The sequence below is a fragment of the Drosophila montana genome, unplaced genomic scaffold (genome assembly GCF_035044405.1).
Source record: "Drosophila montana isolate Dmon_TW-CO22-7 unplaced genomic scaffold, ASM3504440v1 contig_2883_1, whole genome shotgun sequence".
Classification (NCBI taxonomy): Eukaryota; Metazoa; Arthropoda; class Insecta; order Diptera; family Drosophilidae; genus Drosophila; species Drosophila montana.
Window position 1 is genome coordinate 51,700 of NW_026997758.1, and position 27,847 is coordinate 79,546.

The 27,847-nt window shown below is 36.8% G+C and overlaps 1 protein-coding gene and 1 long non-coding RNA gene across 2 annotated transcripts in view; both read left to right on the plus strand.

Moving 5' to 3' along the window:
- Nucleotides 1-27,847, plus strand: part of LOC135430075 (Krueppel-like factor luna) — a 78,007-nt gene that overhangs the window by 4,185 nt on the left and 45,975 nt on the right. The window contains exon 2 of the mRNA XM_064684614.1: nt 381-1,012. Within this exon, the coding sequence (XP_064540684.1) occupies nt 911-1,012 (102 nt within the window). The 5' untranslated portion in view covers nt 381-910. The remainder of the gene's footprint in view (nt 1-380; nt 1,013-27,847) is intronic.
- On the plus strand, nt 19,009-19,721 carry LOC135430099 (uncharacterized). The gene is made up of 2 exons (XR_010436550.1): nt 19,009-19,225; nt 19,284-19,721. It is a non-coding gene; the product is annotated as an uncharacterized LOC135430099 (long non-coding RNA).

Below are 27,847 nucleotides of genomic sequence, written 5' to 3' on the forward strand. Positions count from 1 at the left end.
TTATGATAGTGAAAACTGTTGAGCATAGGAAAAAAGGTTTATATAAAATACGACGGGTATGTAGCAAGATGCACAAGCAGAGATAACATCTTTCAAAATACACTTTAATATTTTGCTATATGTATACGTATATAAATAGTATTCCCATACAATTTATGCAAGGCTAATTTATGAAAATGTCTATTGGTTTCGTTGAATGGGTTTTTACACACAGAATATGTAAGATTCTAGAAACAAATTGTGTGTGTTTTTTTTTTGAAGTTAGATATAGATATGAAAGAGAGAATCAACAAATTTTTTTTTTTCGATTCCTTATATTACCTGCATATCAATCATTAATAATAATACTTATTATAATTACTGCCTTTTTTATATTACAGCTCCAAGCAACTGCAACTGTGGAACACCCATTCAAAATTATGTGCAATTAAAAAATTTATTACAAAATAGCACAAATCAATTAAAAAAAAAAGTTTGCGCTTTAATATTCCAGAAAAATTATGTGCATCAATTTGCTAAAAGAATAATAAAAAATACACAAAACTTAAATATAATATAAATAGGTGTCAAAATATTTGTTATCTGAATCATTATCTTTTTGTACGTGCGTGTGTTAAAATGCTGTAAAGTGTAGCTCAAGTAAAAGCCAAGCCAATTGTCATGCAGAAATACCTCTAATCAAATCAATATTAAAATCAAAATATTCAAAATATATATACTAGCATCGCGAGTGTGAATCAAAAAATTTCAAAACAATTTCTCGTCGTTTATTATTAACGACAGAAAGTCGCAAAGGGTGAACGCGGTAGCGTACTCAATATTGGTTTTATTTTGTACCCTAAAGAGAAACCAGGACGGCTTCATCACGGAGTCTTTGGAGTTTTTTTCCACTGAGGACGACGATCTCGAGATGGATATTTTACCGAGTGGGAATATATTCAACGAACTGGAGCGCATTTGCACAACTGGCTATTTCTCATCGCAGCCATCGATTGAGGATCAATGGCAACAGGTGAGTGAAGAATTAAAAAGAAAATAAAAAGGATTATTATATTATTATTTTAATGACATTCGTGTGTCCCATAATAAATACAGTTATTTGATAACTATTAACATTGCAACAGTAAGAGCACAAAAATCGAATCGATTTCAAAGCATACGTTTTAGAGAGTCGCGTTAAGCTCCGCTCCATTTATAAATATGTGCTTAAACCAATTGCAAATTATAGAAGTTCACCATTTAAATGCAATGCATAAGTGTGCATTAAATATCGTGTATTGTACGTGAGATTTCCCTATATTTTTATCATTGACGTCAAACCTACATGTGGCTAGTAATTTATATATGTACATACCTAAATTATATGCCTTAGGAACCGCTATTTTATCTTTGGCTTTGAAGGTCTTTACGAGGGGACTTATATAGGTTGAGCAATTGTTTCTACTTGTGGGTGAGTTTAAAATAACATTTATTATGATTACGCCACACTAATAAAAGCAAGTGAATACGGCAGAGAAATACTATATACATAATATGTATAGACAATATTTATATAAGTAAATGCATTTGCTTTATACAATTATTTCTACAATATGCAAAAAATAAAAACATTAAAAAAATATATGCGTTCATAAATAAACAGACGCCGCCGCTGTCGGTTATCATTTGAGTATATATACAATTATGCATGTGTATAATACACATAGTAGGTGCATAAGCATTTGGCAAATAAGTATGAAATGATATGAAAATATAAAAAGCTATGTATGTGCACACATACACTTACATATATACATATATGTACGTATGTATTACCGTGCTGAATGTATGAATTTAACTTCGCTCTTCGATTTCCTCCGTGCTGTGATAAATCGGATCAGCAAAAGTTTGAATTATCAGAAACAACAGCTGATTTGGAGGTTCGGCTTATTATTTTTATTTTTGTTTGCATTTGTTTGTGTTTTTGTGTTGCAAAAATGTTATAAGTTGACTGCTTTATCATCTGGTGACGCATTAAACAATTGCTTGACCGTTTGTGGGCTATGTCAAACGCTAGTCGTAATTCATTGGCATGCAAAGAGATAAGGCAGATACTGTTTAATGCCGCCTTCCACCAGCGCCCGCAGTAGAAGATCTTAGAAAAAAGTTAAGCTATTAAATTTTGGTATTCAAACAACGTACCACATTTCTTTTTCTGAATTTGTTTACATTCTATATAGCACATTCGTAACGTAGTTCAAACATTTTATTTGATTATTGTGGCATTTATTTATTTAATTATTTTCATATGCCTTATTGAATTCACAACTATTTTTAAACAATTCGGTGCGTTGAAAATTGATGAAAACACATTCGAAAAATTTCAAAAATTCATTTCTTGAGTTTTAGTTGAAATATGAATCTAAAGGCTGACTATGTGCACGATTGCGAGTACTCCATATGTTTACATGCATCCGATCCGTAATTGCAACGTAGATAAATAATGTAACAAAGTTGAATGCATTTTTATCCCGCTTGGTAATATTTGGAAATTAAACTCCCCTCAAGTTGCTTAAACTAAGCTAAACAGATAACTTAAAAAGTTTCAGTTCATCCTCCGAATTATTTTGCAGCATGTAAATGGAAATGGAAATTTTGGAAGGGGCTTTCGAATGAAATGAAAAACATGTGAAGCAATTTCTTCCACAAGGAATCGCTTTGTAATTAATATACTACATACGACGGATGTTTTGCTTATTTCCCGTTGACTTCCGAGTACTTCCGTTTGGTGCGTTTGCTGTGTTTGTATTCTATTCAAATTGTTTGTGGTATCGTATGTTGCGTTATTTGGACGCAGCTATTTGTCACGGACACTTGTCTGCAATTTAACACAGCTGGCAGTTGTTTTTACTGTGGCAAGGCAAAGATAAACAACGTAAGCTAAATATGTATCATTATCTGTATGCAAAGAAACATCCGTAGCTATTTGTGTAACTGTGTAAAATTATGCTTTGTTCACACATACATCAAACAAAACAGGCATAAGGGATAAATTTAAATTTATACCAACAACTTGTAAGGAAAATTCTGTTTCACCGTTAACGTTTAGATACATCTTGTACTTAAGAGTTGTGTAGCCTGATTCTATTATAAATTCATATCGGCATTAAATAAATAAATTCCTAATGTATTCTTTTATTTTCCATTTTGGCGCAGACAAGTGTCGAAATCAGTCTGCCATTGGTTGTGACGACATCCTATCCCCAACCATCCTTACACACACAATATGCAATCAGCAGTTAACTTTTTACACGCCAAAAACGTAACAAACTCAAAATGGCACGTACCAATATAGAAAAAAGAAACCAAAATTGAGGGGGGGAGAAAAATGCTGGGCATTGGAATTGTTAAATTCATGAAGACAGATGCCCACATATTCTGTGACACACACATATAAGCAAGCGTAAAGATAATAAGCCAAAGGCAGCAACAACTACAGCACCCACATCATTGACTGCCACGTCGCCGACGAATTCTTTCTTGGATGTCGAGCAGTCCTTTGGTTCCTAACGAATACGAGGCAACTTTTTTTTTTTTTTTTTTTTTTTTGAAAAATATCAGAGGCAACACAAACCGACAACAACAACAAAGAAAAGGCAATCCCAAATACGTGCAATTGCGAAAAATATTCTCAACGTGGCCCAAAACGTGAGGGCTATGCGACTGTGTGCCTTAAATACTTGCAAGGCAGCTAAACTCAGCAGTGTCTATCGAGACAACCATCGAGCTGCTACTGCTACGACCTCTTAGAAGCAAACCAGATACCCGAGCTAGTTCCAAACACGCGTGCTACCACCGTGCCACCCTTAGCTTCTATATATTTCTTTGAGTGGCGCTTGCCGTTGCTACTCTTATTACCCCCAATCATTTATCATGTTGGCTGCAATTAATCATCAAATATGCACACTCATATATACACTATCTAAATGTGTGTGCTTGTGCGTATGGGACCTGTCTTTTATAGTTGTGTGGCTGCCTAGGCGGCAGCTATTGTGACGTAGCAGCGCTCCGTTCAGTGCATATGCTGAAATATGTGTGTACATACTTATGTACAGACTTGAGGTGCTCATTCCAAAAGCAGTACGCCACATCGGTCAGTTATTTGCAATGGTATGTGTTTGAGTTTACAAACTTATAATCAGTAAAAAACAGCTGCAGCACAACTGCCACAACTTAAAACTTCGCGTTTTGCACAGTTGCTGGGGCGACATACATTTCTCACACGGACCAACAGCCATTATGCTATATTAAAAGCTCAAGCCTCAACCTTCAATCGAACTAAAACGAATCTCAAGTTCAACATGGACATTCCTGAGTTCCACCCTGTTAACTCAGAAACTGCACATAACTGAATTGCAATTAAAGAAACACAGACTAACACTTCTAATATTGATTCTTACTACTTCTCTCATACAAGCATCCTTTTGATTTTGAAGAGGTAGATATTTATCGCTGCCAAGTCGAGTCTCGAAATTCAACTGTATCCTAGGAATATACATGTGTGCACATGTGTTTTTTTGCTGAAATATTTGATTAAATGAATGCTTTAAGTTTGAATTATATGCGTTCCTAATTGGTTGTACAATTATGTATGCTTGGTTGCTAGACGATAAACTTGTATTTATTAGAGTCATAAATCATGCTGGCAGCTCCCACGCCTTATTATGCGGAGCATTCAGCTACTTTAGTATGGTTCTTCTGGACAAAAACAGATGCAGAAGGTATGTACATATATCTGGAGGCATGAGAGAATCGCTTTTATCAGTAGTCAGCAGTCACCTTCAACGTTTGTGGTTTGTCCTCATGTTCTTTTCGTGTTCAAGGATTTGGGTCGTTGATAAAGTCTCCTGGTAATGAGTGAATATGTTTCGTATTAATTACAGTTGTGTTTTTTCCTCTGAGGATGTTTTTTTCGAAGGAGTTGGCTTTGTGTTAGTCTATGTATGTAAGCATGTTTGCTAATCAAGGCGCATAGGGGGTTTGTTGTGCATGTGTGTGCTAAGTGGCTTGCTGCTAATTTCCTTGATCGATTTTCTTATCAGTCAGCTTTAGAATACATATATACATGCATGTATGCATATGTAGTCAATGAATCCTTTTCTATGTTGGTGTGTCATTGTCAATTTTTTATGGAATCTTTTATTTCCTGTACGATTCTGCTAGTTTCTTTTCTCCTTTGTCGCCATTTTACACTAAAAAAATATTTATTATTTGGCCTAACATGATGAACTTACCGTTACAATGTATTAGCATTCTTGTGGCAGTAACTAATCCTTTTTAATTACCGAATATTCGTATTGACACCCGCCGACTCGGTTTAACAACTAATTTACCCATTTTGAGGCGCCACGTGCCGACTTCACATGCAACTGTATACATACGTATATACTTATATTTACGGGTCGTTTAAGCGAAAAACAAAGACAGAGAAACAAAAATGTACAAATAGACAATTTTATTATTGCACAGCCAATTGCACACTTATTGTTTTATTTTTATGTAAATTGTAAATAAATACAAATTGTTTTTTATTTCTCTGCGCAAACAACACTTGTGCAAGCGTCTTGTGCAAATGTTTGTGCAAGAGAAGGGAAAAAAGAAACAAAACGTAACAACCTTCTAAATCAAACTTTTTTTCTCTCTTTAAAAATGTAGCATTTTTATTTTAAATTTTGCACACTTGCCACTTTGTCTAATTTGCATCATAAAACAAACCCAAAATTGGAACGCATACATACGACACCATCATATATAAATGTATATATGTATGTATATCGTGTACATTATTTATCAAGAAGTAAATGCGTCGTACTTGGAATGGTAAGAGAGGGGGCTCATAGCCTGGTTTAATGGTAGACACACAAGAAGGGGATCTGCGGGGTTGTTTTTCATGTTTAGACGTAGCGGCGACAGTCGCCCTGCTCTTTTTAAAGTCCTTATTTACTAGGGCGCTGTGGGACAAAGGCAGAAACAGGGAAGTGCGTTTATTTGTGTGCTGTGGTTTAGAACAGCAGCTCAATATTAAAACAATTGACAGTTGTCAACATGTTTCGGATGCTAGTGCTTTAATCACCTGCCTAACTCGCTGTAATGAGGCCACGACGTGGGGCGGTAAACTTTTTGTCCATTGTACTAACATATCAATTACAAGTCGAGAGCATGTGTTTGTTGTTAAATTAAAAAAAAACTTGAATTGAATAAAGTCAAAAAGCAAGAGTGCTTGAGGTGGTGCTCGACTCGGAGATACCTTGTGCAAAACTTCAAATCGGGGCTGAAAAACTATATTTTTCGATCTCGATATGTGCGAGAACTTATTTTCCAAATATAATTCCTTTCCATTATGGCACAGCAAAAATGGGAAAAAAGGGCGAAAGCTGTGATTTTCATTTTTGGATAACATGCACAAGGGGGGGGGCGATGTATGGAAGTACTGTGCCCATACACTTTTTCTAACAGCAAAACCAATAGACCCACATACGAAATCAAACTCAAACCGGCTGTTCACATATGGCGGCTGCTGTACGGACACTTTCTTACAATCAGAAAATGCTGGCGATACGATATTGCTTTCCCATTCAGCCAGCCAGCAGCAATCGTTCTCACTATTTTCACTGGCTGTTTATATTTGTTGCGAGCCCAGTCGACGCCTCATAAATGATATGGGCGTGCCGCATTAGCCGCTATCAGAGCAAAAAGATTAAAACTGCGCCGAGGATCATTGTGGCTATACATACTTCCTGTGCCGTCTGATATGTTACCATGCAGCTGTGATAAACGAATATTAATGACGATGACTCCTTGGGCTGATTCAGAGATGGGATGAATCATTCGTCACGGTCTGCGTCTGCTCTTTATTTATATATGAATTTATTTTGTTGTAAAAAATACTTCATATTTTTATAGAAAACGAATTAAAGCTTGTCTTGCCTGTTATAAAACAGCGCACCCCTCAAACTCAGTGTTATATACAATTTTTCAAAAGACTACATAAGCTAAGCAACAGAAACAAAGTGTTTGTGTGTGTTGTTGCCCTCACCATATGTTAATCACCCATCCAAACAGCATTTTCAGACTCACTCCAAACACTCCAAACTCCGAGCTCAAGAATGTGTTTTGTGTGTGTATTTGTTGCTGGCCTGGGAATGCATTTTGAAAGCAGAAACAGTGGCACCCCTCAATGTTGGTTCCCCACATACATATTTTGGGCTTGTCTCCCCATCATGACGACTTTTGAGTTATTTCACACTGTTAGCTGGGCGCAAAGGCGTGCCCTAAAATCAATTTACACACGCCACTGTGTCTGTCCACTTGTGTTGTGCCCTCTGTTTCAGAATCTGTTATTCGTGCGAGATCTTGTGCCTAAGTGCATCAATTGACTCGACGCTTTTAGTCTCCCTAAATTGCATTAAATAAATTGAAAATTTTCACAGAGCAGTCTTCCAAGTAATGTGAGTATTTTTTCTTAAATCGACATTTTTCATAAAAAGTAAACCTTGTAAATTTGTGTGGGCCATCATGAAAGCGCAATATAACCGCCACGTAACCAAAATGAATCTAAACTTTAAATTAACTTTATCGCATATGTGTAAAACATTTTGATTTTATATGCATATTACGCTTACAGGCAGGGCTTAGAATTATTGGACATTAAAAGACATTAGGTAATAAAAAAAACAACAACAATGACGGACCACTGCGAATAGAAACATTGAACACCTGAATAAAATAAATGATCAATGTATATACTTGTAAATATAACGAAGAGTTGGATAATATTAAGTCAAAGATAAATCTGAGGCTAAAAAAATGATTAATGGTCGCGAACGACCGGTCTTGAAGGGCATGGACGATTCAATGTAATAGTTGCTGATACAAATCCAATCAACCCACAACAAAACATAACTTTGAGCTATAATGTATGGTTTTGGAACGGACTACGATTGAACGGACTCATATTGGCTCTTTTTATTGGCAAAAATAAACTATGAATGTATACGTAGAATAGTATTTATCTTTTCACTCTTGACTATACTAAGCTACCAACAACATATCAAAGTATTCTTCAGAGTATGTTCGTTTCACTGAGTGACTGATTGAATAGGCAGGCTTACATTTCTATCTTTGAGCATTTTTTTCACGGAAAATCGAATTTTCAATTTTACTTGGTCTTTTCGACGGGGCGGCGGGGCCCATTGATTGTTGATTGTCGACTTAATGCCCATGTCGAGTCAATGACCAATCAACAACATTGTGTAAGGCATTCTACCCAGGACTAACGTTCCCTTTTTTTGCGTGCTGCTGCTTTCTCTACACTTTAAATACCAATTGATGTTTATACGATAATGATTAATGACAGAGCTTTTTAATACGGATTGTTTTTGGGATTTGTGTTTTTAAACATAAACATTAAATCAGTTGAGATGCCTTCGTTGCTCTAGTGCTTGTCATTCAACCATCTGACACGTAAGTACTCTTCTGGAGCCCTCTTTTTTCAAATTTGTTCCAGGCTGTTTGACAAGCGTTAAGGCGATGTAGCGCAATTTTTCATGATGACCAATAATTCATCACTATTTAGGAAGTTACTGCGTTTGTATTCCAGTTTTTGTTTGGTCCTTATGACGAAATCGTATGCGTAACTGAAACTAATGATGACAACTTATTTTGGGCCTGCGCCTGACTTTCCCAGCTAAATCGCTGTCCAATACTTTTATTGGTTTTCGTAATTAATGATGCTGCGCAACTGTCCAGCGAGTCCAGGCAAAGGTAGACCTTCACTGCGAAGCTGGCTTTTGGCACTGTGCTTGAGAATATGCTACATGTTGAGATTTCTTAGTTCCTTACTTAACACAGTATACAAATATAGAGTTCAAATTTTTCATTAATCAAAATCATTTAAGATCCCACGAGCCAAGAAAAAAGTGCTGTGCATTTGACTTTTATGTTTCATTTAGCTATTAGTTTGTAGGACGAGATATTATATTACATTAATTAAGGTGGTCAAAGAGTTTCCAGCGTTTATAAATAATCTTATTCAAGGTAGATTTTCAAAGTAGTAAGAGAAAAAATAAAATAAATTATTAGTCAATGGCCAAGGATGTAACTTACTTAAAATATTGACATTTTCCTTTGTTTTTGGCGGTCCTTACATAAGAGAAGCAGAAGTATTGGAGTTTGAGGCTTAATAAGAATTAGGGAATTCCCCCTTTGTGTTCTGGGCTACACAATAAAACTAGAAATGAGAGCATTGCTGGCTCGTTAAGTTGCTAAATACATAAGCTTCTAAATTTAAAACTGTGCTCAGTAAAACGCTGTGTCTAGCAATTGAGTTAATTTTACTGAATCCGAGTAAGAAATTGCCTAGGCAGCAAGCACAGCAGTATGCCCCTTTTTGACAGGGTCGACCATAATTTTGTGCATCTGACATTTGGAAAAGCAAGGACACTACTTTTCTGACAAAGACAAGTGTTTAAGGACCAGCAACCCCTGGCAGCTATATTAATATTTGTTTGTGAGCTTAAAAATGTACTATTTGAACTTAGGCCGCTTCCTTTATACCATTAAATTCTGTAAAAATTCGATTTCATGCTTCAAGCCATATGTCGATGACAGCCTTTAATAAAAGTTGTTTGATCTAGATTATCATTTAAACTTCGACGGAGGATTTGAGAAAGTTCCATTCGGAGTCGGCCTTGATAATTAGCGACCCAACATCGCAACTTTTATTTTGTTGATTTTTTTCTGGGTTAACGACGCCACCTTCATTATTTACCGCGCTTTTTTTGCTGGGCACAGCAGCTAAAATATGTTAGTGGTACTGAAAGCCGAGCATTAAAATATCAAAAGCAAAAAGGCGAAAACGCCAGAAGTCAACAAAAGTTAAGGGACAAATATGAAAGGGACCAACAGGTTGCTTCAGAATTGTCTTGTTTTACTTAACTTAACATTTACGTATAATATAAAATATAAAAAACACAAAACCATAACAAAAACAATAGCTAATTTCTTCAACTTTTCTTTCATTGCAGGTAAATTGTTTTTTTTTTCCATATTTGTCGATTATTTTGGGTAAGTTCACATTACGAATTCCAGAACAATTATGGCCAATTTCAGAACAATAGCAAATGCAAAGAGGAGCAATATTAATACCTTGTTTGGTTTCTGTGGATTTCTTTTGCACATATTGAATGACAAATTTTAATTTCCAGAATTTATTTCAATTATACTTTGAGTTTTAAAGATAATGTTGCTGTGAGTACTGAAAAAGATCTAATATTTTGTGGATGCAAATGAAAATGGATACTGATAATTTTGTGTCAGCTTGAAAAGTGAAAGCTAAATGTAGGTAATTCGTAACAGCTGCTGCAATTGAAGTTTTTGAATATCTGCCTTTGGCTCAAGGTTCTGTAGTTGTGCATGATTTTCTTCTGAGGAATGCAGATCGCTTGTTAAATAGTCTTCGGTGCCGCCGGGCACTGTTTGTGGGCCAATAGACAGTGGATATATTTTGTAAGCCATGTTTAAACAGTAGTTAATATTGATTTTTCTCACACTCTGCCGCATACGTTTATTTTGCATTGTGTTAAGTGTTATGTTTTTAAGACATATAACTCTCATAGCTCGGCCCTGTTCATTTTGTTGGCTGGTTCGACCCATGAAAACGTGTCGCTTCAATTTGTGTTTAGCTAATGAAAACACAAATCAAACAAACTCCGTGCAGCATGGTATGCATGCTTTCTTTGAAAGTAATGCATTTGCACTCGCTAAGCAAACCGCAAAATGCTAAAGATTCCAAAACAAAAATGACTTCAGTTTAATATTCATTTTTACTTGCAGTAACCATCAGAGCTTCACTAGTAGTCAGCGTTCGTCAAGGTTTGATCTCGGGTGCGCAAATGAAAATTAAGCAAATTTAATTTTTCCAATATCTTATATTCAGTCAGCTCCCTTCGACTATATATTAAGTTTAGTCAGCCACCCTTTGACTATATTACATTTTGCTCACCTGCCCAGAATCGGACCTTAAGTCATATTATGTTTGTCGACAAATAAGAACCAAAAATAAAGTATATATCTACAGGAAATGTATTCTACAATGCTTGCTACTAACGTCCACAGACCGCCCACGTCATAACTAGTTGCCAGGTGTGCCTGTATCTCATGTAGTTGCATCATCATCCGACAGCAGTTATTGGGCCTATAAAAATCCTGTTTAGTTTGTGCTGTTGGTAGTCGGTCGATGTTGCTGCCGTGTATACGGTGATGCTGTTTCAGCCACAACAAGTTGAAATTAACCCGTTTGTCATGCAAATAAATCAAAATCTTTTGCCCTCCCTAAAGGGCAATCGACGATACAAAAGGTGGGAGAGTCGAGAGGTGACAAAAGAATGTGGCACAGGTTCGAAAAAATAGATAGATTGCAGGGCGAAATGCCAGGAAGTGGCAAGGATGTATTGTAGAGAGTTGTAGAGGGATAGATAGAAGGGTGACGAGTCATGATGCGATCTAAATGCAATGTACACAAACATTTTTCGTGCGATCATGCGTAAAAGGAAACTACTTATGGTTAATTTACTTTCGGGGTCTTTTGAAGTTTGCAATTAATAAACACATTTTCTGCGAGATGGCAGCAATATTATCAACAACAAAAACATGAAGAGTTGAGTATGGTGGAAAAATGGAGAGAGTTTCGTGGCAGCAAGGGTGTAGCATAATAAAAAGCACACAATTTACGCAATTTACGTAAAGTTAAAAAACAGGAAAACAAGGACACTTTATGGAGTGATGCAGCAGCTACAGACACAGTAACAGAGAGGTGTGAGTAGAGTAGGGGCACTTAACAGCCCACACATACATATACACTCTCGCGGAAACATAGTAACGGCAGCTCGTGTCTTGCAGTTGTTTATTTTGACGTTCGTTCGTCGCCTTTGCGCCATCGCACGTTGTTGTTGTTCAAGCCGTTCTCAACTCGATTTCTGTTTATACAGCCGCCATTTTGTTGCTGCGTAGTCATTTTTCGTGTGGTAACTGTTGTTGGTCGTGGGCTTTGTGCATAGCTGAGAGTTGGCGGCTTTTCGCTGTCATTGTTATGGCTGCTGTTGAAAAATTGCTATATTTGTTGGCTGTGCCTTTCAATTACGTTTTCTTTTTATATGTTGTTCCTTTGCTTAAAGCATGTCTCCAAATTCAATTTTCGTCAAACTAGGGACTGTAACCCTGCAAACGAAACGTCGCAGCGCGGCTTAGTTTCCTCTTTGCCAGTTTTTCCTTTAGCTGTGAGGAGAGAACAAGGTTTGTTGAAGTACAGCTGTATATTGGGAGATGAGTAAAACTGGACAAATATGTAACAGTATTTCTAGTTACATATAATAATGCTTAAGCGAATGGCAAGTAAATGCTCAATGAGCAATTTTAAAGAAACTTTTCTTTAAAAGTTTCTTCAATAAGCTGTAAACAAATAAAAGTTAATTATTTAAGTGTACTTATATAAAAGGTTTGATTGTTTCAGAGGCTCAGAAAGAAAGTATTCACATGCTGTGTGTGCTACTTTAAAGCAATTTTTACTTTTTATTAGAGCTGAAGTTATAATGGAGGCAAGGCAGTCTTTAGCCGGCAAATAATTTGTTTCTTAAGCCTGCCAAGACAGCACAAACTTAATTTTATATTCCCACATGCAGGCTGTGTTCAAAGTTGTTGTTTCCTCATTGCACCGCCACTTTTAGTTGCAATCAATGGTTGTTGTTATGAAGAAACTAATGCGATTTGCATGAGATTTGTTCAAGTACTTAAAAAATACTTTGCGTTGCCAAAAAAGAAAAGCATAACGACAACAACAAATTGACGTGGTCTTGGCACTTGCTGAGTTTCCATGGATGGCTGAGTTGTCAACATTTTTCGTTACATGCCATTTTTTTTTTTAATAATTTGGGAAATATGCTGCTTGACACGAGCACGGTGCTGTGTAATGAAAAGGACAAGAGTCAGGCCTAAAACAGTATAAGCAACGCACATAAACGATTATAAGAATTCAGTCAAAATGCTTTTACTTCTATATATGCCCCATCATTTTTGGCTGCAACATCATAAAAAGGAGCTCTGACGTGACTCTGGACCACATGAATATTTTGCGAGTGGGTGCGCGCGTGTTGAGAGTTTGGAATGCGAATATTGCTTGGCATTCTCCCCTATATTAAGTGAAGACAGTGGTCCTTACAGCGCTGGCCATTACCTAATGCGCTGCGACACGCTGCGACATCAATTTTCGGTTGCATTTCAAATGAGCTAACCTAAGCTGGGCAAAACTCCCATAAATGTTTAATGCTCTACGCATCTTCAGTCATTGGAATTTAATATTTAATGCTATCATCTTTGGAGTCTCTACCCCCTAACTCTTAATGCGTGCGTACCAGAATGATGTTGCATCGTTGAGGAGCACTTTCGCTTTTAATTAATTGATATCAGTTAAGTTTGTTGACCAACTATAAAAATATTGCGTTAACGGCAAGTCAAAATAAACAATGGAAAGCAACTAAACGAAAACGAAAATAGCAAACAACACAATATCCACACATAAAGTGAGCGAAGCTAACAACGCGTTGACATAACAAAGTTTGCACTTGGCTCTCCTGATAAGATATTGTTATGTATATGTGCAAGAAAACTTGGGCCAGTGATAAACACTTGATTCAATTAAGGTGGACTAAAGTTGGTCAATGCCGCAGCAAAGTGAAAGAACAAGTAATCAACTAACAGTATATACTTGCAGTGGCGTAGATATGAACGTTTATATTTAAACGGAATACACTCGATAATTAAGCTATTAGTAATATGATCCTTGTTGAAAAATACCTTGAAAACAAAACTTTTAAACCAGATTTAAATTGTGACTCTCCCTTTCATCAAGTTGATCTTCTACTTCAAAGATCGCTGATCGTCAGTTTGTAACTAAAAGTCTGACGACAACAACATATCTGTCGTTTTATATACATTTGCTTCAGAACGTGTTATGCTTCCGTGTCTAGGAAGACAGTAAGAAGATCGAAAGCAGTTGAAGCAAAAGCAGTTTGCATTTGCTTTTAAGAAGTACCAAGTTAGGATCGACATTTAAGGGGATTGCTTGTTGTTGCTGTTGATGCTGCTGGCCTACAAAGCTTCTAAGGCCCTGCGGCAAATTGCAACTGGTTCTCAGCAGTGCAGACAGGTGTTGCTTTGCATCAAATATGCCAAGGCGCATTAGGCATTACAAGTCGCTTAAACGCTTCTACCACAGCGACTCTTCACTTCCCATTTCTGCATGCGTAGCCGTCAGCTTGTCAGTGAATCAGTCAGTCACTCAGTCACTCAGTTTGGAATTTCTTTACACGTTATAATTTTGCCAGCACGCTTTTCAGGTTTGTTGTGTTGTGTTGTGTTTGTCTCATCGCCATTTCACGCTGGCATGCTTTTGACACACAAATGACAAAGTGCTTAATATCAAGTACTGGGGTGTGCGAGAGAGAGAACCATGGACAGAAGCAGAACATTTATGTCACTTGAAACTTGACACACTCTGTGCACAGTTATTAAATATATAATACTATTGTCCTTATGCATTTTTACCAATATTTACATTAGTAGCAACTGATGACCTTTTAATTGTAGATAAAAATTTAAAAAATACTTGTGCATCAAAATTCTAACAGTGGCAATTGATTAAAATTTTGAATGTTTGCGTTGAGTGCTTGTGGATAGCACTTTGCCATCTTTGTAGTAATTGTTCTGTTAATTATCTAAGCCATTTTTTTGTGTAGTCATTGTAAGTGGAACGCGAAGTACTGCCGCGGCTCTATATGATTTTTGAGGACATATATTTCAATATTGTACAGGGTGACCACATAGTAACGGGTATTGTAAATTTGGTTCAATACACTCTGTTTTGCCTGCTTTCCCATAAAGTACTCAAACAAGATGTTGTTCATTATACGCCCTCTCATTTGGCAAGTCTGCCAGCTTTAAGATGCCCAATTGTAGTCAAATATGGCATGTTTTCATGAGCCAAGTGAGCCGTTAGTATAGCAAACCCATTTACGATCGGTCATTGACTGTTTCTGGCTGCATTACCACGTTCAGTATTTTGACAGTCACAAATAATGTGGGAGCTTTGCAATCTAGTTTTCTCTGGGAAAAATTTGTCTTCTATTTTAATAAAAATTTACTGTTTTCTGTATGTAGTACATAAACACAAAATCATGAAGAAAACCCAATTAGGCAAAGATCGATAAATTCCACTCAGTTTTGGGGATAAGTATGATTAACTGAACTGCATTTACATCTGCTATATGATGTATATATTTAATGGACGTATTGCTTTACAGTGTCAAAAATCGTCATTATTATATTGTATTAAAAACGTATGTGCCAGATAGAGCGTAGTAGGAGCAGGGAACGTATTGTGGTTAAAATCGAGTTTTATAATACAAGGATCAGACAGATCACAATCATTTTTATTTAATACCGTGTTTGTATATTAGAAAATCTGTTCAGTCAGAGATAAAGAGCTAAAGTCAACAGATTTAACAGGTTACTGATATCTTTAAAAGATCGATCCAAATATATTCGAGTGACGCCTTCACCCGCCTGCAACCTGAATTCTTTCCCATAACTTGCTTAGAAAATCGTCTGCTTAGAAACATTTTGAATATATATAAAAAATATTTTTGAGCTACTGCGGATGTTTACCAATATACAAGGGCTTCCACACAAGGGTGGACACTTAAAGTTCTCTGTATATTTCGGGGCGCGCCTGTCTTTGCTGTCTTCCAGGGTGTGTAGGTGGCTGAAACTTTAGGCAGAGGGTTAAAACTCCTTGTTGTCAATGCTTCTGCTGTTGTTTTTGTTTATGTTGCTGCTGCTGCTGTCGCTCATTTGTTATGCGACAATGATATATGTCATGCAAAAGTTTCGGCAGCTGTCAGAAGACATGTTTTTGGGCTTTTTATTTTCCTGTCTGTCATCCCTGTCCCAATTGCTTTTGCCTTAACCAAATCCCTAGTTTCCCTTCTTGATGTCAACGCAGATTTGTACTCCTCTTTTGCGGCTGCTGCTTTTAATCGCTTGTCGACTGCAAAGTTGAGAGACCAACCAAGAAAGAAACCAGTTTCGAGGGTTGATTAAATACATGTTAATGCATATTTTTGTCTCAGAGAGACTTAAGATTTAAGACTTTTCGCCAGAAATCATTACATTTCAAATATTGTCTCTAAAGAATGTTTTTATGCGACTTTAACTGAAATTAGATTGTGCCAGCAGCACCAGATGTTATATATATTTTCCTAATTTTACACATATTAGTTCCGGTTAGCCATATTAGATATGCCAGTGGGAAGACATTTTGTTCAGCTCTCGCCCTCCTAAGAAAAATATACGCAATTTACATATCTCATACTTTTACAACGTCAGCTGCTTCCTTTTGACAATTTTTGGTTGGTTAATGTTCAGTGATTTAGCTGATGATTTTTCTTATATTCGCTGACTCCACTTTTGACTCATGTACGTGCTGCTGTGTTACTTTCGGTGCGTTGGGGTGGTGTACAAATTGAGTACACTAACATTTTTGCTCAAATTATTGAAGGCTTGTAGCAAACGCACGCGACTTTATATGTATAGAAATTTATTCAGCCATAAAGGCGTGAACATTTTTCTTTACAAATCAAGGCACAAGAGGACATCCATTGCGACTGGTTCCTACCCGTCTTGCCTGCCTTCCTTTGACACTTGTCTTTATGACTATGCCGCTTTCCACTTTTTCACGTTACGATGTGATTTATTTGTATTCTTTATATTCCAGCATCGTTATTGACATTTTGCTGCCTTTCCCACCGCCGCCGCCGCTTCTATTGATTACTTGTGCAGGTTATTTATTTATTTTTTGTTGTATAGTCAAGATGGCTTTCGGGGAAAAAAAATTCAATTTATATTTCAGTATAAAAATTTTTTTAAAATACTACCAACGCATTTTAATGCGAGCCAAAAGTTTAGTTCAAATTTGGCATTTTGAGGTGGACACGAAACTAAATAGGCATATAGCAACGTATGACTCTATTGAAGGCGAGAACGATAAGTATGAGCAAGCGTTAACATCGCGTACTTCTGAAAAATCCGCTTATTCTTCAATTAAAAGGCGTCGAGTTTAAAATTTTCACTTAAGAAGAAACATTACAAAATTAAATATTACTATAGCCATCGACTGCTTTAAATATTTATTGAAGCTAGCTATTATATATACTAAAATTAAAAGGTCTATAGATTAAATGAAAAGTTATGATTCGATTAAAAGCGGTCCCCGTTAATTGAGATTGCCTAAATTATTTTCATAAAAATATGAAACGAAACAAAACTGTTATCTGAGGCGCAGAGCAAATTTACTCAATTCGAAAAATTCCAGATGCTCTTGACAGTGTTGGTCTTTTTGCTGTTGCTGCTCCTTTTCAGATAAGTTACGATCTTAATTAATTCAGAGCTTGGCTAACGCTGCATAAGTGTCTGTTGGGGTCTATCCTTTGAATGTGCTGGGCTGGGGCATGAGTCTGGGCACAGTTTGTCGCCTGAGCATCACTTCAATTAAGGCACTTCAGGGCATATGCTGGCTGAGTTGCACGTGCTGTAATGCAGCAATCTCAACCCACGATTTACTCTTCAGACTGCCTGCTGCTCTCTACAAGTGTCAGGCGCTGATTATGATGAAGCATCTTGTGTCATAAATAAACACTACACTTTTCTGTGTGGGTTTCAGTGTGTGTAGTCCTGTTGCGCCTGTTGCTTGTTTATTAACCCTTTTTGTGAATCTTGCTGGGAAGAAAAGCCAACTTCCAAGTATCTTTTACCTTGACTGTTGCCAGGCTTTTGCTGTCTGGTGTGGGTTATTCTTGCTTTGCGCACCACACATATGCACTTATCTCGCTTCCTCTTAGCTTTTGTGCTCTTGTATATACTGTGTGGTTCTTTTCTGTGGTTTGTCTTAAGCCACCTTCACAATTTCTTCAACCCGTGCGGTTTTTAATTATTTCAAGTTTTCTGCCTGCCCCAACTAGAGACCCTCTGTTGAGACCAGGTAATTTTACTTGCGACGCTTGGTTTCTGGCTCATTTTATTAAGGTATAAGATAAACAGCTCACCGTATAATTATTATTATTCAGTTACGCTCTTCTACTTAATATGCTTCAATTGAAAAGTGAAAAAAAACGCATTCCGGCTGGCTATGCATACGGTGCGTAGGTCACTCGGTCATCAACTAACTAGCTAAGTACTAGGCCAGTTAGTTCACGGTGTAGTTGTCTATTCATTATCCCATTTCCGCTTGAATGAGCAAAAGCGTTATACTAAATATAAACACATTCAGTCACACACGTACACACGTACACACACTCACACGCACACTCTTCTAAAAATGTAATAATGGAAATTGCAAGCGACAGTGAGAAATTCAATTAGCTTTGAGCTGTCGACAATACTTGCAAAGGGTCTGGGGAAGGGAACCCCAAATTTTCCATGTGTTTGTGTGTGTCGCCGTCATGGCATAATTTAATTTGTACGCTGCTCAGTCATTTATTTCAGCAAGCATTCATTCAGCCAATCAGTTAGCTCGCATTGTATGCAAAATACGAAGGAAAAAAAGTATATATATATACAACATATATTTTTATGTGCATATAAACGGATACGTACAAAAATATATGTATTCATTGAGCTACATGGTGTAGACTTGCAAGACCCCAAGCATTTCAATGGTGTTTAAAAGCTAAATGTTAATTTACCTAGCCATTAAAAAAAATATTCCACAAATTCCATTTTAAATCTTATGCTTTCTGAAAAGGAAATTTTAGCTTTGTTTGCAAAAAAAAAACTTGGTTACATTAACAGTTAGCAGTTAAATGACATAAAACTTCGAAATTTTAGTTTTTCCATTTTTATCTAGACATTGTATGTTGTGAGAGAGGAAGTAAAGCTACAGTCCATTTCAATTCAGTAATTAAACTCAAGTAGAATTAAAAAAAATTGCAAGCAATTATTATTTGTCATTAGTTGAAGCCGGGGGGGGGGGGAGAGGACGAGCAATCGACGACTGCACGGTTTTCAATTTGGCTCGCTGAAACCGAATGAATGACCCTACGGAGTGCGCATCAAGAAATGCACGAGGAACAATTAATTTGTACGAATTAATGAATCCAAGGGGAAAAGACTAAGCACCTAACCAAAAGATCGACCAGCTGAATGGGTAAATCCATTGAAGATGTTGATTGGTGCAGCGATTATGAGAATCTAAAGAGTAGCAGAACCAAAGGAATTGTGGTTGTTGTTACCCACATCGATATGCAAGGAGGGGGTAGAGGGCAGCCGGTCTGGTCTGGATTGTGGAAACATCAAATTGACACTTGAGTGACGACGCCGACGACTACGACGTCGTCAAATCGATTTAAGCATAACAACAAAATAGGGGCGCGATAAGGAGTGAACTCAAACGAAACGGAGACTGCAGCAAGTATTGCTGCTATCTCGCTTGTTGTTGCAAAAACACGACGACATCAGCAGCAACAATGACTCCTCGTACCTTCAAAAAGATTTTTCATATTGTATTTAGTATTTTGTTGTTGTTGCCGCGGGACTACTGTACTATTAAACGCTATTTTGCAATCTGCAACACAGAACAGGTTTAAATGCTCTGTAGTTAGTCCTAAATTATTAAGCACAAACGACAAATCTTTAGAAAGTAACATCAGCGGCCGTAGTTTTGTCTTAGTCTTAGGTAAAGTTTTGTAGTCAGGCAATCTCATCGACAGAATTCGAACTTGTGTGTTCCCTTTTGCATTGTGCAAAACGCACTTTAAGCTGTCAATGCCAGACGTTTGAGAGAAGTTATTTGTTACTGCACCGTAGTTTCTTTTTGTCGCATTTTTGAAAATTTTCCGTTACCTGTTAACGAGCTTTAACACTATGAACCATGTGAACTGCAGTATTTGATTTGAGTTGCACTCGTAGTTTTGCAGTTCGTTTGTTCTGCTTCGGCATCATCACGCAGTTGCAGCATCTTAATTATATGCTGAAGCTGAGCTGATGCTGCTCATCAGCAAGTACGCCTGCCCTCCTCCTTTGTCCATAATCAACACAAGCAGCAAAAACTGCAGCTGCTGTTTTTTTCTGCTTCGCATCCTATTCATGTCTGCGGTTCGATTTTCAGTACGTTTTATTTCGCCTTAAGTTATTTTCAAGTCGAACGCAATTCACTGTCCCTTTGCACTTTGGCACTTAACCCAGCGAGTCAGTGCACACTGTACAGAGAAGCAGCTCGATATAGCAGCTAAGTAGATTGTGCAGAGGAGTTGAGAGCGTGTCACACGGACGCACACAACAAAAAGTGTTCGATTTTCTGATATAACTGAAATCGGATAACTATTTTCTTTGTATTCTGCAGTCATAGGAAATAAAATAAATAATTTCTGAAAAAATTTGTGCTTGAAGCAGATATATTTTGCGTGAAAAAAAATACAGTCAATTGTGTTTGAAAGGAATGCATTTCTCAAAACCAGAGTTTGATAAATAAAATGTTATAGTTGAGATAAGATTAAATGTTGCTTCGTCATCAGAGCTACCAAAGACAACATTGCCTACTTAATCATCAATAATAATGAATGTAACTAATTTATGCACTTAATGTGTGCCTACTATTGAAATTCATCAACCAATTGTTTTTTAAATATGCTTTGTGCAAGCAAAACAAGTCGCACAGAACGAATTTAAAATCCAAATAAATTGATAAAAATTTCTTTTCTTGAAATATAAAACAGATAAAAACACATAAAGAAGAGGTAAAGTAAAGGCGCATACAAGTGAGATATGTTATTGTTACAGATTGGTATGCAATGTTGTTATTTTTATTGCTATAGTTCGTGGCCTGTTTATCAGGCATTCTGTTTGCAACTGAATAAATCTTTTTGTGAGAGAGTGAGAGCGGGACCCCAATGCGCGCATTGTGCTGCTTTTTATCTAACTTTCATTAGAACAACAAACGCCACAACAGTAGCTGCAATAACAACTGCAAAGGCCGCCAGCAACTGGCTGCATTCATACTATGTGCGTTCATTGAACTATGCCGGCACATTGTAGCTGTAATAACAACAAACGGGCAAACATACCGCGCATGTGCGAATTCTGTATACCCTGCATTTGAGTTGCTTATTAGTGCCTTTTAATCGCACGCTGACTTTGCATTAACATTGATGCACCGTGAGTCTCAAATCGAAGAGACCTACATAATTGATAGTATGTAATTCGCATTGAATACAAATATAATCAATAAACGTACAACTGGTATGTCGTAGTCGAGGACTACTCTCTAGAGCACTCTTTAGTGATGTAGGTTTTTTTGATATTGATGTGTTTTCTTGCTGTAAAATCTATTAAATGCTCTGGCTCGCGCGTTTATTTTGTGCTGCGCCTCGGCCGCGTCTCTCTTTTTGTTTCTCAATTTTTCTGTCTGTTAGTCTGCTTACAGAATACGCATAAGTTGTTTTGCTGTATACTTTGCGACTGCTATTTGTTCGGAGTAAAAAACATTTAGAGATTTCATTCATAAATGCTGTGAAAAGCAACAGTGCGCTGCTGTGCTGCTACTCGCATTTAATGAGGTTTAGCAAATACACAGCAACCGCGCAATGGGGTTAGGAGACAAAGACTGCGACAAATTAATCGAAGCTCAACATAAAATCATATTTGGAATTTAGGTTTTTAGCTTAAGTAACCTGTTTTTTTTTTGTTTGTTTGTTTTGTTATTGGTGCTTATGCAATTACCAGTAACTCGAGTGGCGAACTCGTTTCCATGCTCAACAAAATGATTGCTGTTGTCGGTGCTGCATTTTTAGGCTAAAAATAAACAACAAAATTGCATATTTACTGCCGCATTGATTTTGTAGCTTTTCATACCCTGTACTCATAAAAAAAAACTTAAAACAGTGACATGAAGTTAAGATTCTAGCACAGAAATGCTTAAGTATCGTTAAATATTACTGCCCTGAAAGTTGTATTATGATTAAAAGGCAACTCCAATCAATATTTGATTTTGTTTGTATATATTTTAAGTAATGAAACTTTATTATATATTTGAAATGTAGTATACGGTATCTTCTAGTCTTGCTCTTGCGAGTGAATGAATTCTTGCTCTTTTTTTTATTTTTTTCTTTACGCTTGCGGTTTTGTCTGTTTCCAGTCTGCGCAGCGGAAGAAACAAATTCAGTTCTCTGTTTTGTCAAACAGCACACACAAGGGAGCAATTTGTTATTTTTGGTTTTTTTTTTTTCAAATTCAAAGCGGATGCGCAACGTATTCTAAAATGACTAACCTAATCATGCAATTTTTATTGCAACTAATTGAAAGTCATACGACTTTCAAGAAAGTTGAGAGTTTGAACAATAGCGAGTTTTCGCACGCTCCAAGCATTTTTCCAGCAGCCCACTTGAACAGAAAGCGCCATCGTACCCACATACATACATAACATACATACATACAAATTTTAACGTCCAGGGGCCCTAGTCCCGTGGTCTGTCGCACATGCTGGACTCGGTTGGTCTGCATTCAACTATGACGGTCTGTTAGACAAACGCAGAGCGGACGGGACAATCTTTTTGACCACTAGCAATGCGGCCGCCGCCGCATGAATTATTTATATGCAGCTTCTCTGATGCAGCTGTACAAACACACATATTAGCATAATAACTTGCATCATAACTTGCATCTGATGGCTTTGCTGGCTTTGTGGATAGCTAACGCAGACATTTGTTGGACGGGTATTTTTCCATTCTTTAAACCGAACTTAACGCAGCATATATTTAAAATTGTTAAGTCTACGGACAAAGTTTAAATTAATTAAGTTACATGACAGACCAGAGGCAAGCTGCAAATACTTTTGTCTTGTATTTTATATCTTAGGTTAAAATTGCAGAGCATGTCGCAGTCGAGGCGAGAGTCTCAAATGTATTTGTCTGGCTTTTGTTAAGGAATATGCCTGTAACCGACGACTACAAGGAGTTCATTTTTTACGCAACTGCAACGATAGCTGAGTTGCAGCATGCGCCACATCAGTTTCAGCAAACGCTTGCACAAATATTTGTTAACGTGACCGTGAACTGGCATAATATGGCACGAGACATTTATGCCGCGACACGTGCCGCCAACATATTTTTAATGTGAATAATTTTTAGCTTCTGATCCCGTTTCAAGTTGGTCTCCTATCCGGATTTGAAATGAACAATTAATAGTGAGGAGACATTTTGTTCGCGCAATATGAGTTAGTTTCCGATCATTGAAAGCTTGTTTCCAAGCAATCGATAAAAATCGATATTAAACCGGGTTCTTTGAGCATATTCTCTTAGGCTTAAGTGTAAGAGTCACCAAATTTGTGAGCTTCTATATACTATATACAGATCAAGTATATATTTTTCCTAAAGTTGAGCACTCGAGCGCGTAGTGTGAGCTGCATCTGGTTTGGTAGAATAAGGTTTAGTCTATCCCCTAGTCGGGCCCTTCCGAATAGAGCAGTATTTTTTGTTTGTTTATTATGTTATTATTTTTTACTTGAAATAATCCGATGATAACTTGATTAAATTCATTCAATTTGTATTCAATATCTGTACGAATACCCTATAATAAAATATTCATGGATTGTTCGCGCAATCAAATTTTTATGTTGTAAATGAGTGTTTCATATGTGTAGATATATTTTACAGAGTAACCAACAGCTGCATAGTTTCAACTTATAGAATTTTCAACTGGATTTTTATTATATTGTTTTAGCTCATGTTGAATTTAATATTGCTTATTTTAACCATATGTTAATTTCTACTTGTTGTTTTCGTCGCTGAGTTGCTGTTGTATTTATTACTAAGTCGATTGGTATGCAAAAAATATTTGCTGTGGTCGGGTATAAACACTCTTATTGCTTATCCGCTTATTGCTTGTGTTGGGCTGTGTGTAGGCGTGTCTGTTTTTTCCCAGCCGTCGACTCGACTCGACTCGGCTCAGCTTATACTATATAGTAGCGGTAGTTCGCAGCTGGCAAAGTGTCGTTGAGAATGTCAAAGCTACGTGCTTAGCTATGTGTCATGTTCTTAATGGAGTCTGAGATGGTTCGGGCAGGGTAAGGGTAGAGTGGAACTGAGTAGTCGATTCTGACTGCATAGCATTTCAGCCTGCTGTTTAGTTTCTTTATATAATTTATTATAGAATTAACCTTCAACTTTCAAATGTCGTAGCTGCAGTTGCTTTGTGATGTTGTCAGTATTTTTAACGAGCTGGCAGGCCAAAAACGTGCATTTAATAGACCTTGACTGTTTTTTATTTAAGTTTTATAGTAACCGCGAGCTAAAAGAAAAACTCGATGAGGTTGTTAAGTTCATTGACACAGTTTTCATGTTTCATGTTTGTTTGGTTTGGCTACGATACTGTAGTCGGCTTTGCCTTTTATTAAGAGGGACTGCTGATCAGCATTAGTGGCCAGGTGAACAAAGCCAAGTATGGATTGCAAAAACATTAGAGGCATAGTGTGTGTATGAATGGTAGAACCGCATCGTCTCTATCAAGGGTTGTTGTAGCTCTTTTTCACTCACTTGCAACGTTTATGATTACTGTTTTTTTAATTTCGATAAAAAGGTCTAAATGCGTTATCATAGATAACTCGACATTTCTTTTGAGTTAGATGCATATGAAACTTCGCAAAATTAAAGTTAAATATTTAATGATAAAGTTGTTGTCAGGGCCATATGCTAACATTATCCAATTAAACTTGGTTTTTATTTGCGTTTCTTTTCCAGCTTGGCAGGGTAGTTAGAAAAATTACTTAAGACGTCTATTCACATTTAACACACTGTCTGTGTTTATTATACTGGCTGTGACTGCACCATAAAAATCTGTTTAAGTCAATCACTCAGTCAGTCAGTCATACAGTCATTTGGTTTGTCTGTCATATTTCTGCTCCAGTGACCCCAGTTCCAAGACTAGTAATTCAAAACTAGATTTCGAAATGATTATATTTGTGTTTTGTTGTAACCATAAAAAGAAAATGCCGCCACCAGGCAATCGATGTGTCGATGCTTGTAATCAAATTGTTTATGTAAAAAAAATAAGACTATTTTGAGGTTATTAATTGAATTTAAAACCTAATCCATTCATTGGTCTAGAAAGTTATATCAACATGTTAAGTTCTAGAAAAGAGTTAACTTCAAAATGTGATGATTTGGTGTGCCATGATTTAGTGTGTGATTTAATAAGTTAGAGTTCTTAGAGTTTTATCACTTAAAGAAATTGAAGTATGCATTGTAGTTTATATCCACATAAAAATATCACACAACTTTTATAGAAAAGCCTAGGAATCTTGAATTTTTGGGAGTTGGGCAAATTGCAGTTTCATGTCAACTGCGGCAATCACGAGCCATGTCTCAAATTTTATGAGCATTTACGGCCAAAAAAAGGAACGTTGAAAGTAAAAATGTTGTCTATGTATGTGCCACCGTACTTATATTATGCCCAAAGCATAAAAATGCAGCAGCTTTGGAGTACATTCACTTCTTTAGATTAAGACTTATATTTAACGCATCCTTTAAAAAATGTTTATAAAATTAAACTTGTGTCATTGGTGTACAAAGAGTGAAAGGAACACTAATACATTATTTTATTTTTGAGTATTTAGGTGTCAAGAATGTTTTACCCTTAGTTGCTCATAAAAACACAAAACAGCATTTGATAGAGATGGTAAACCAAGAAATGTATTAGGTTTAGTGGGGTTTGCTGGAAACACAATCATACTAAAAGGTGTTAGCCGCAAATGCTGGCAGCAAAAACATACACAATCTCAACATCTTTTCTTGCTTGCTTTCCCTGTAGGCAATTTAATTTTTTTTGTTTTTGCGACACAGACGCTCATTTATGTATTAAGTGTACTCTGTCGGTAATTCAGGATTTGAATTTTTAAGAATTGAAAGAATATATATCTGAAACCCATATGCCCGCTAACATATAGTATTTGTTTGCGGTTATAGAGCATATACTAACTACTGGCTTTGCGTTTTTACTTAACATTTTATAGTTTCAAGCAAGTCGAATACAACTTAAAGAGAGCTTGAATTCTGCAAAAACAGTGTAAAACACGTATCAAATGATTTTGAACGCGAAACGAAATTTTTTGTACCCCATTTATGTCAAGGAGGCATGGATTTTCCGCTTGAAACATATAATTATTATAATAATTATAAGAAAAATTATAATAATAATAACAATAACGATGGTAGAAATTATAATAAATATTGCCGGAATAATATAATCTTTTTGATAGCTATAGACTGGGGTGTTTTATCTCGGTATTTGGTTGTTGTTTGTTGCATTGGAAAAATTAAAGTAACTAAAATAGCAAAAAGTAATCCAAATGTCAGGCAGTGACCTCTTTCAATATTCATTGCATTTTACATTTGGCTGCTGTCGCCAAGTTTTTTTTGCAGGCGAGGCTGTGGTTATTTCTGCGACGTGTTCACGCATAAAAATTTGCACTTTCCCATTTTCCTTTGTGTGTAACATGGGCGCCATAAAAGCAGGGAGTTGTAAAATAAATATTCATGTGGTTGACACGATCACCTTTTCCGGTGTGAGCCAACTGAGGTACAAATTGTTATCTGCCAAAAAATGTTTAAGATAATACATTTTGAAATTTAAGATTGACAATTTATATACGGTTTTTGCAACGACTGCTTTTCTACTTTTCGGTTTCAGTTAATGCTGCCACTTTTATTGAATATTTTAAGCAACCCTAGCGGCGGCAACAATGGCACACATAGAAATACCACTAAAACAAGGCCACCCCAAGAAGACGCTGCTTTTGCTGGTCACTTGGTGACTAGCTGCTGGCTACTAATGTTTTCCTTGCTAATGGCCATGTTGCTGTTGTGGTCGCCTGCGTTGTTGGTTGGTGGTGGAAAATAAACTGGGTTTTAATTTTCTAATTACACACGGCAAACAAATGAAAATTTATTGTGGCCACCGCTGTAGCTAAAAATGTTTGTGTTTCTGCCTACCAACTGCCTCCTCCTCTGAGGGAGGGTGTGGCACCTAACCCTCCCTCAACATTGGCATTTATGCAAACAGACAGTAGACTTTGCTAAGTATATGTGTGTGTGTGTGCCCCACCTTAGTACCCATTTAGTGAAATACCCTTTTTGACTATGTGCCCGTTCGGGTGGGCGCTTCGGGGTTGCCTCCGGCACAGCAACGGCAACGGCAATAACAAAGCGAAAAACATGCAACAGTCTCCATAACCGTCAGTTTAGTTTAAAGCAGTGAGGCGCAAGGGTAGACCCTGGCACGCACAAAGCACACCCCCACACACTCACACACCTCTAGTGAGTCACAACAAAATTTATTAAAAACGGCGCTTCACTTGTGGCAGCTGCGTTTGCTGTAAGCTCCGCTGCGGCAAGATTTTGGCGAAGGGGAAATGAATACACTTTTTCCATATACCATATATATAAAAACCCAAAATATAGAAGTAAAATGTAACATTTCAGTAAATAAAAATAAAAGTAAGTACATAACAATTTCTCTCTTTAGCGAACGGTTAGATGCCAACAAATATATTTTAATTGTATTCATATATTTTTAATCAGAATTAACAACAAGCTCGACTTCTAAGTATAGGATATGTTCTAGTCGCGCCCCCCTAGATCTAATAATTCCTATTTGCTCAAGTAAGTGTATGACAGCGTATGCAAATTCGTATTTCCCTTTGAGCGTGTTACTA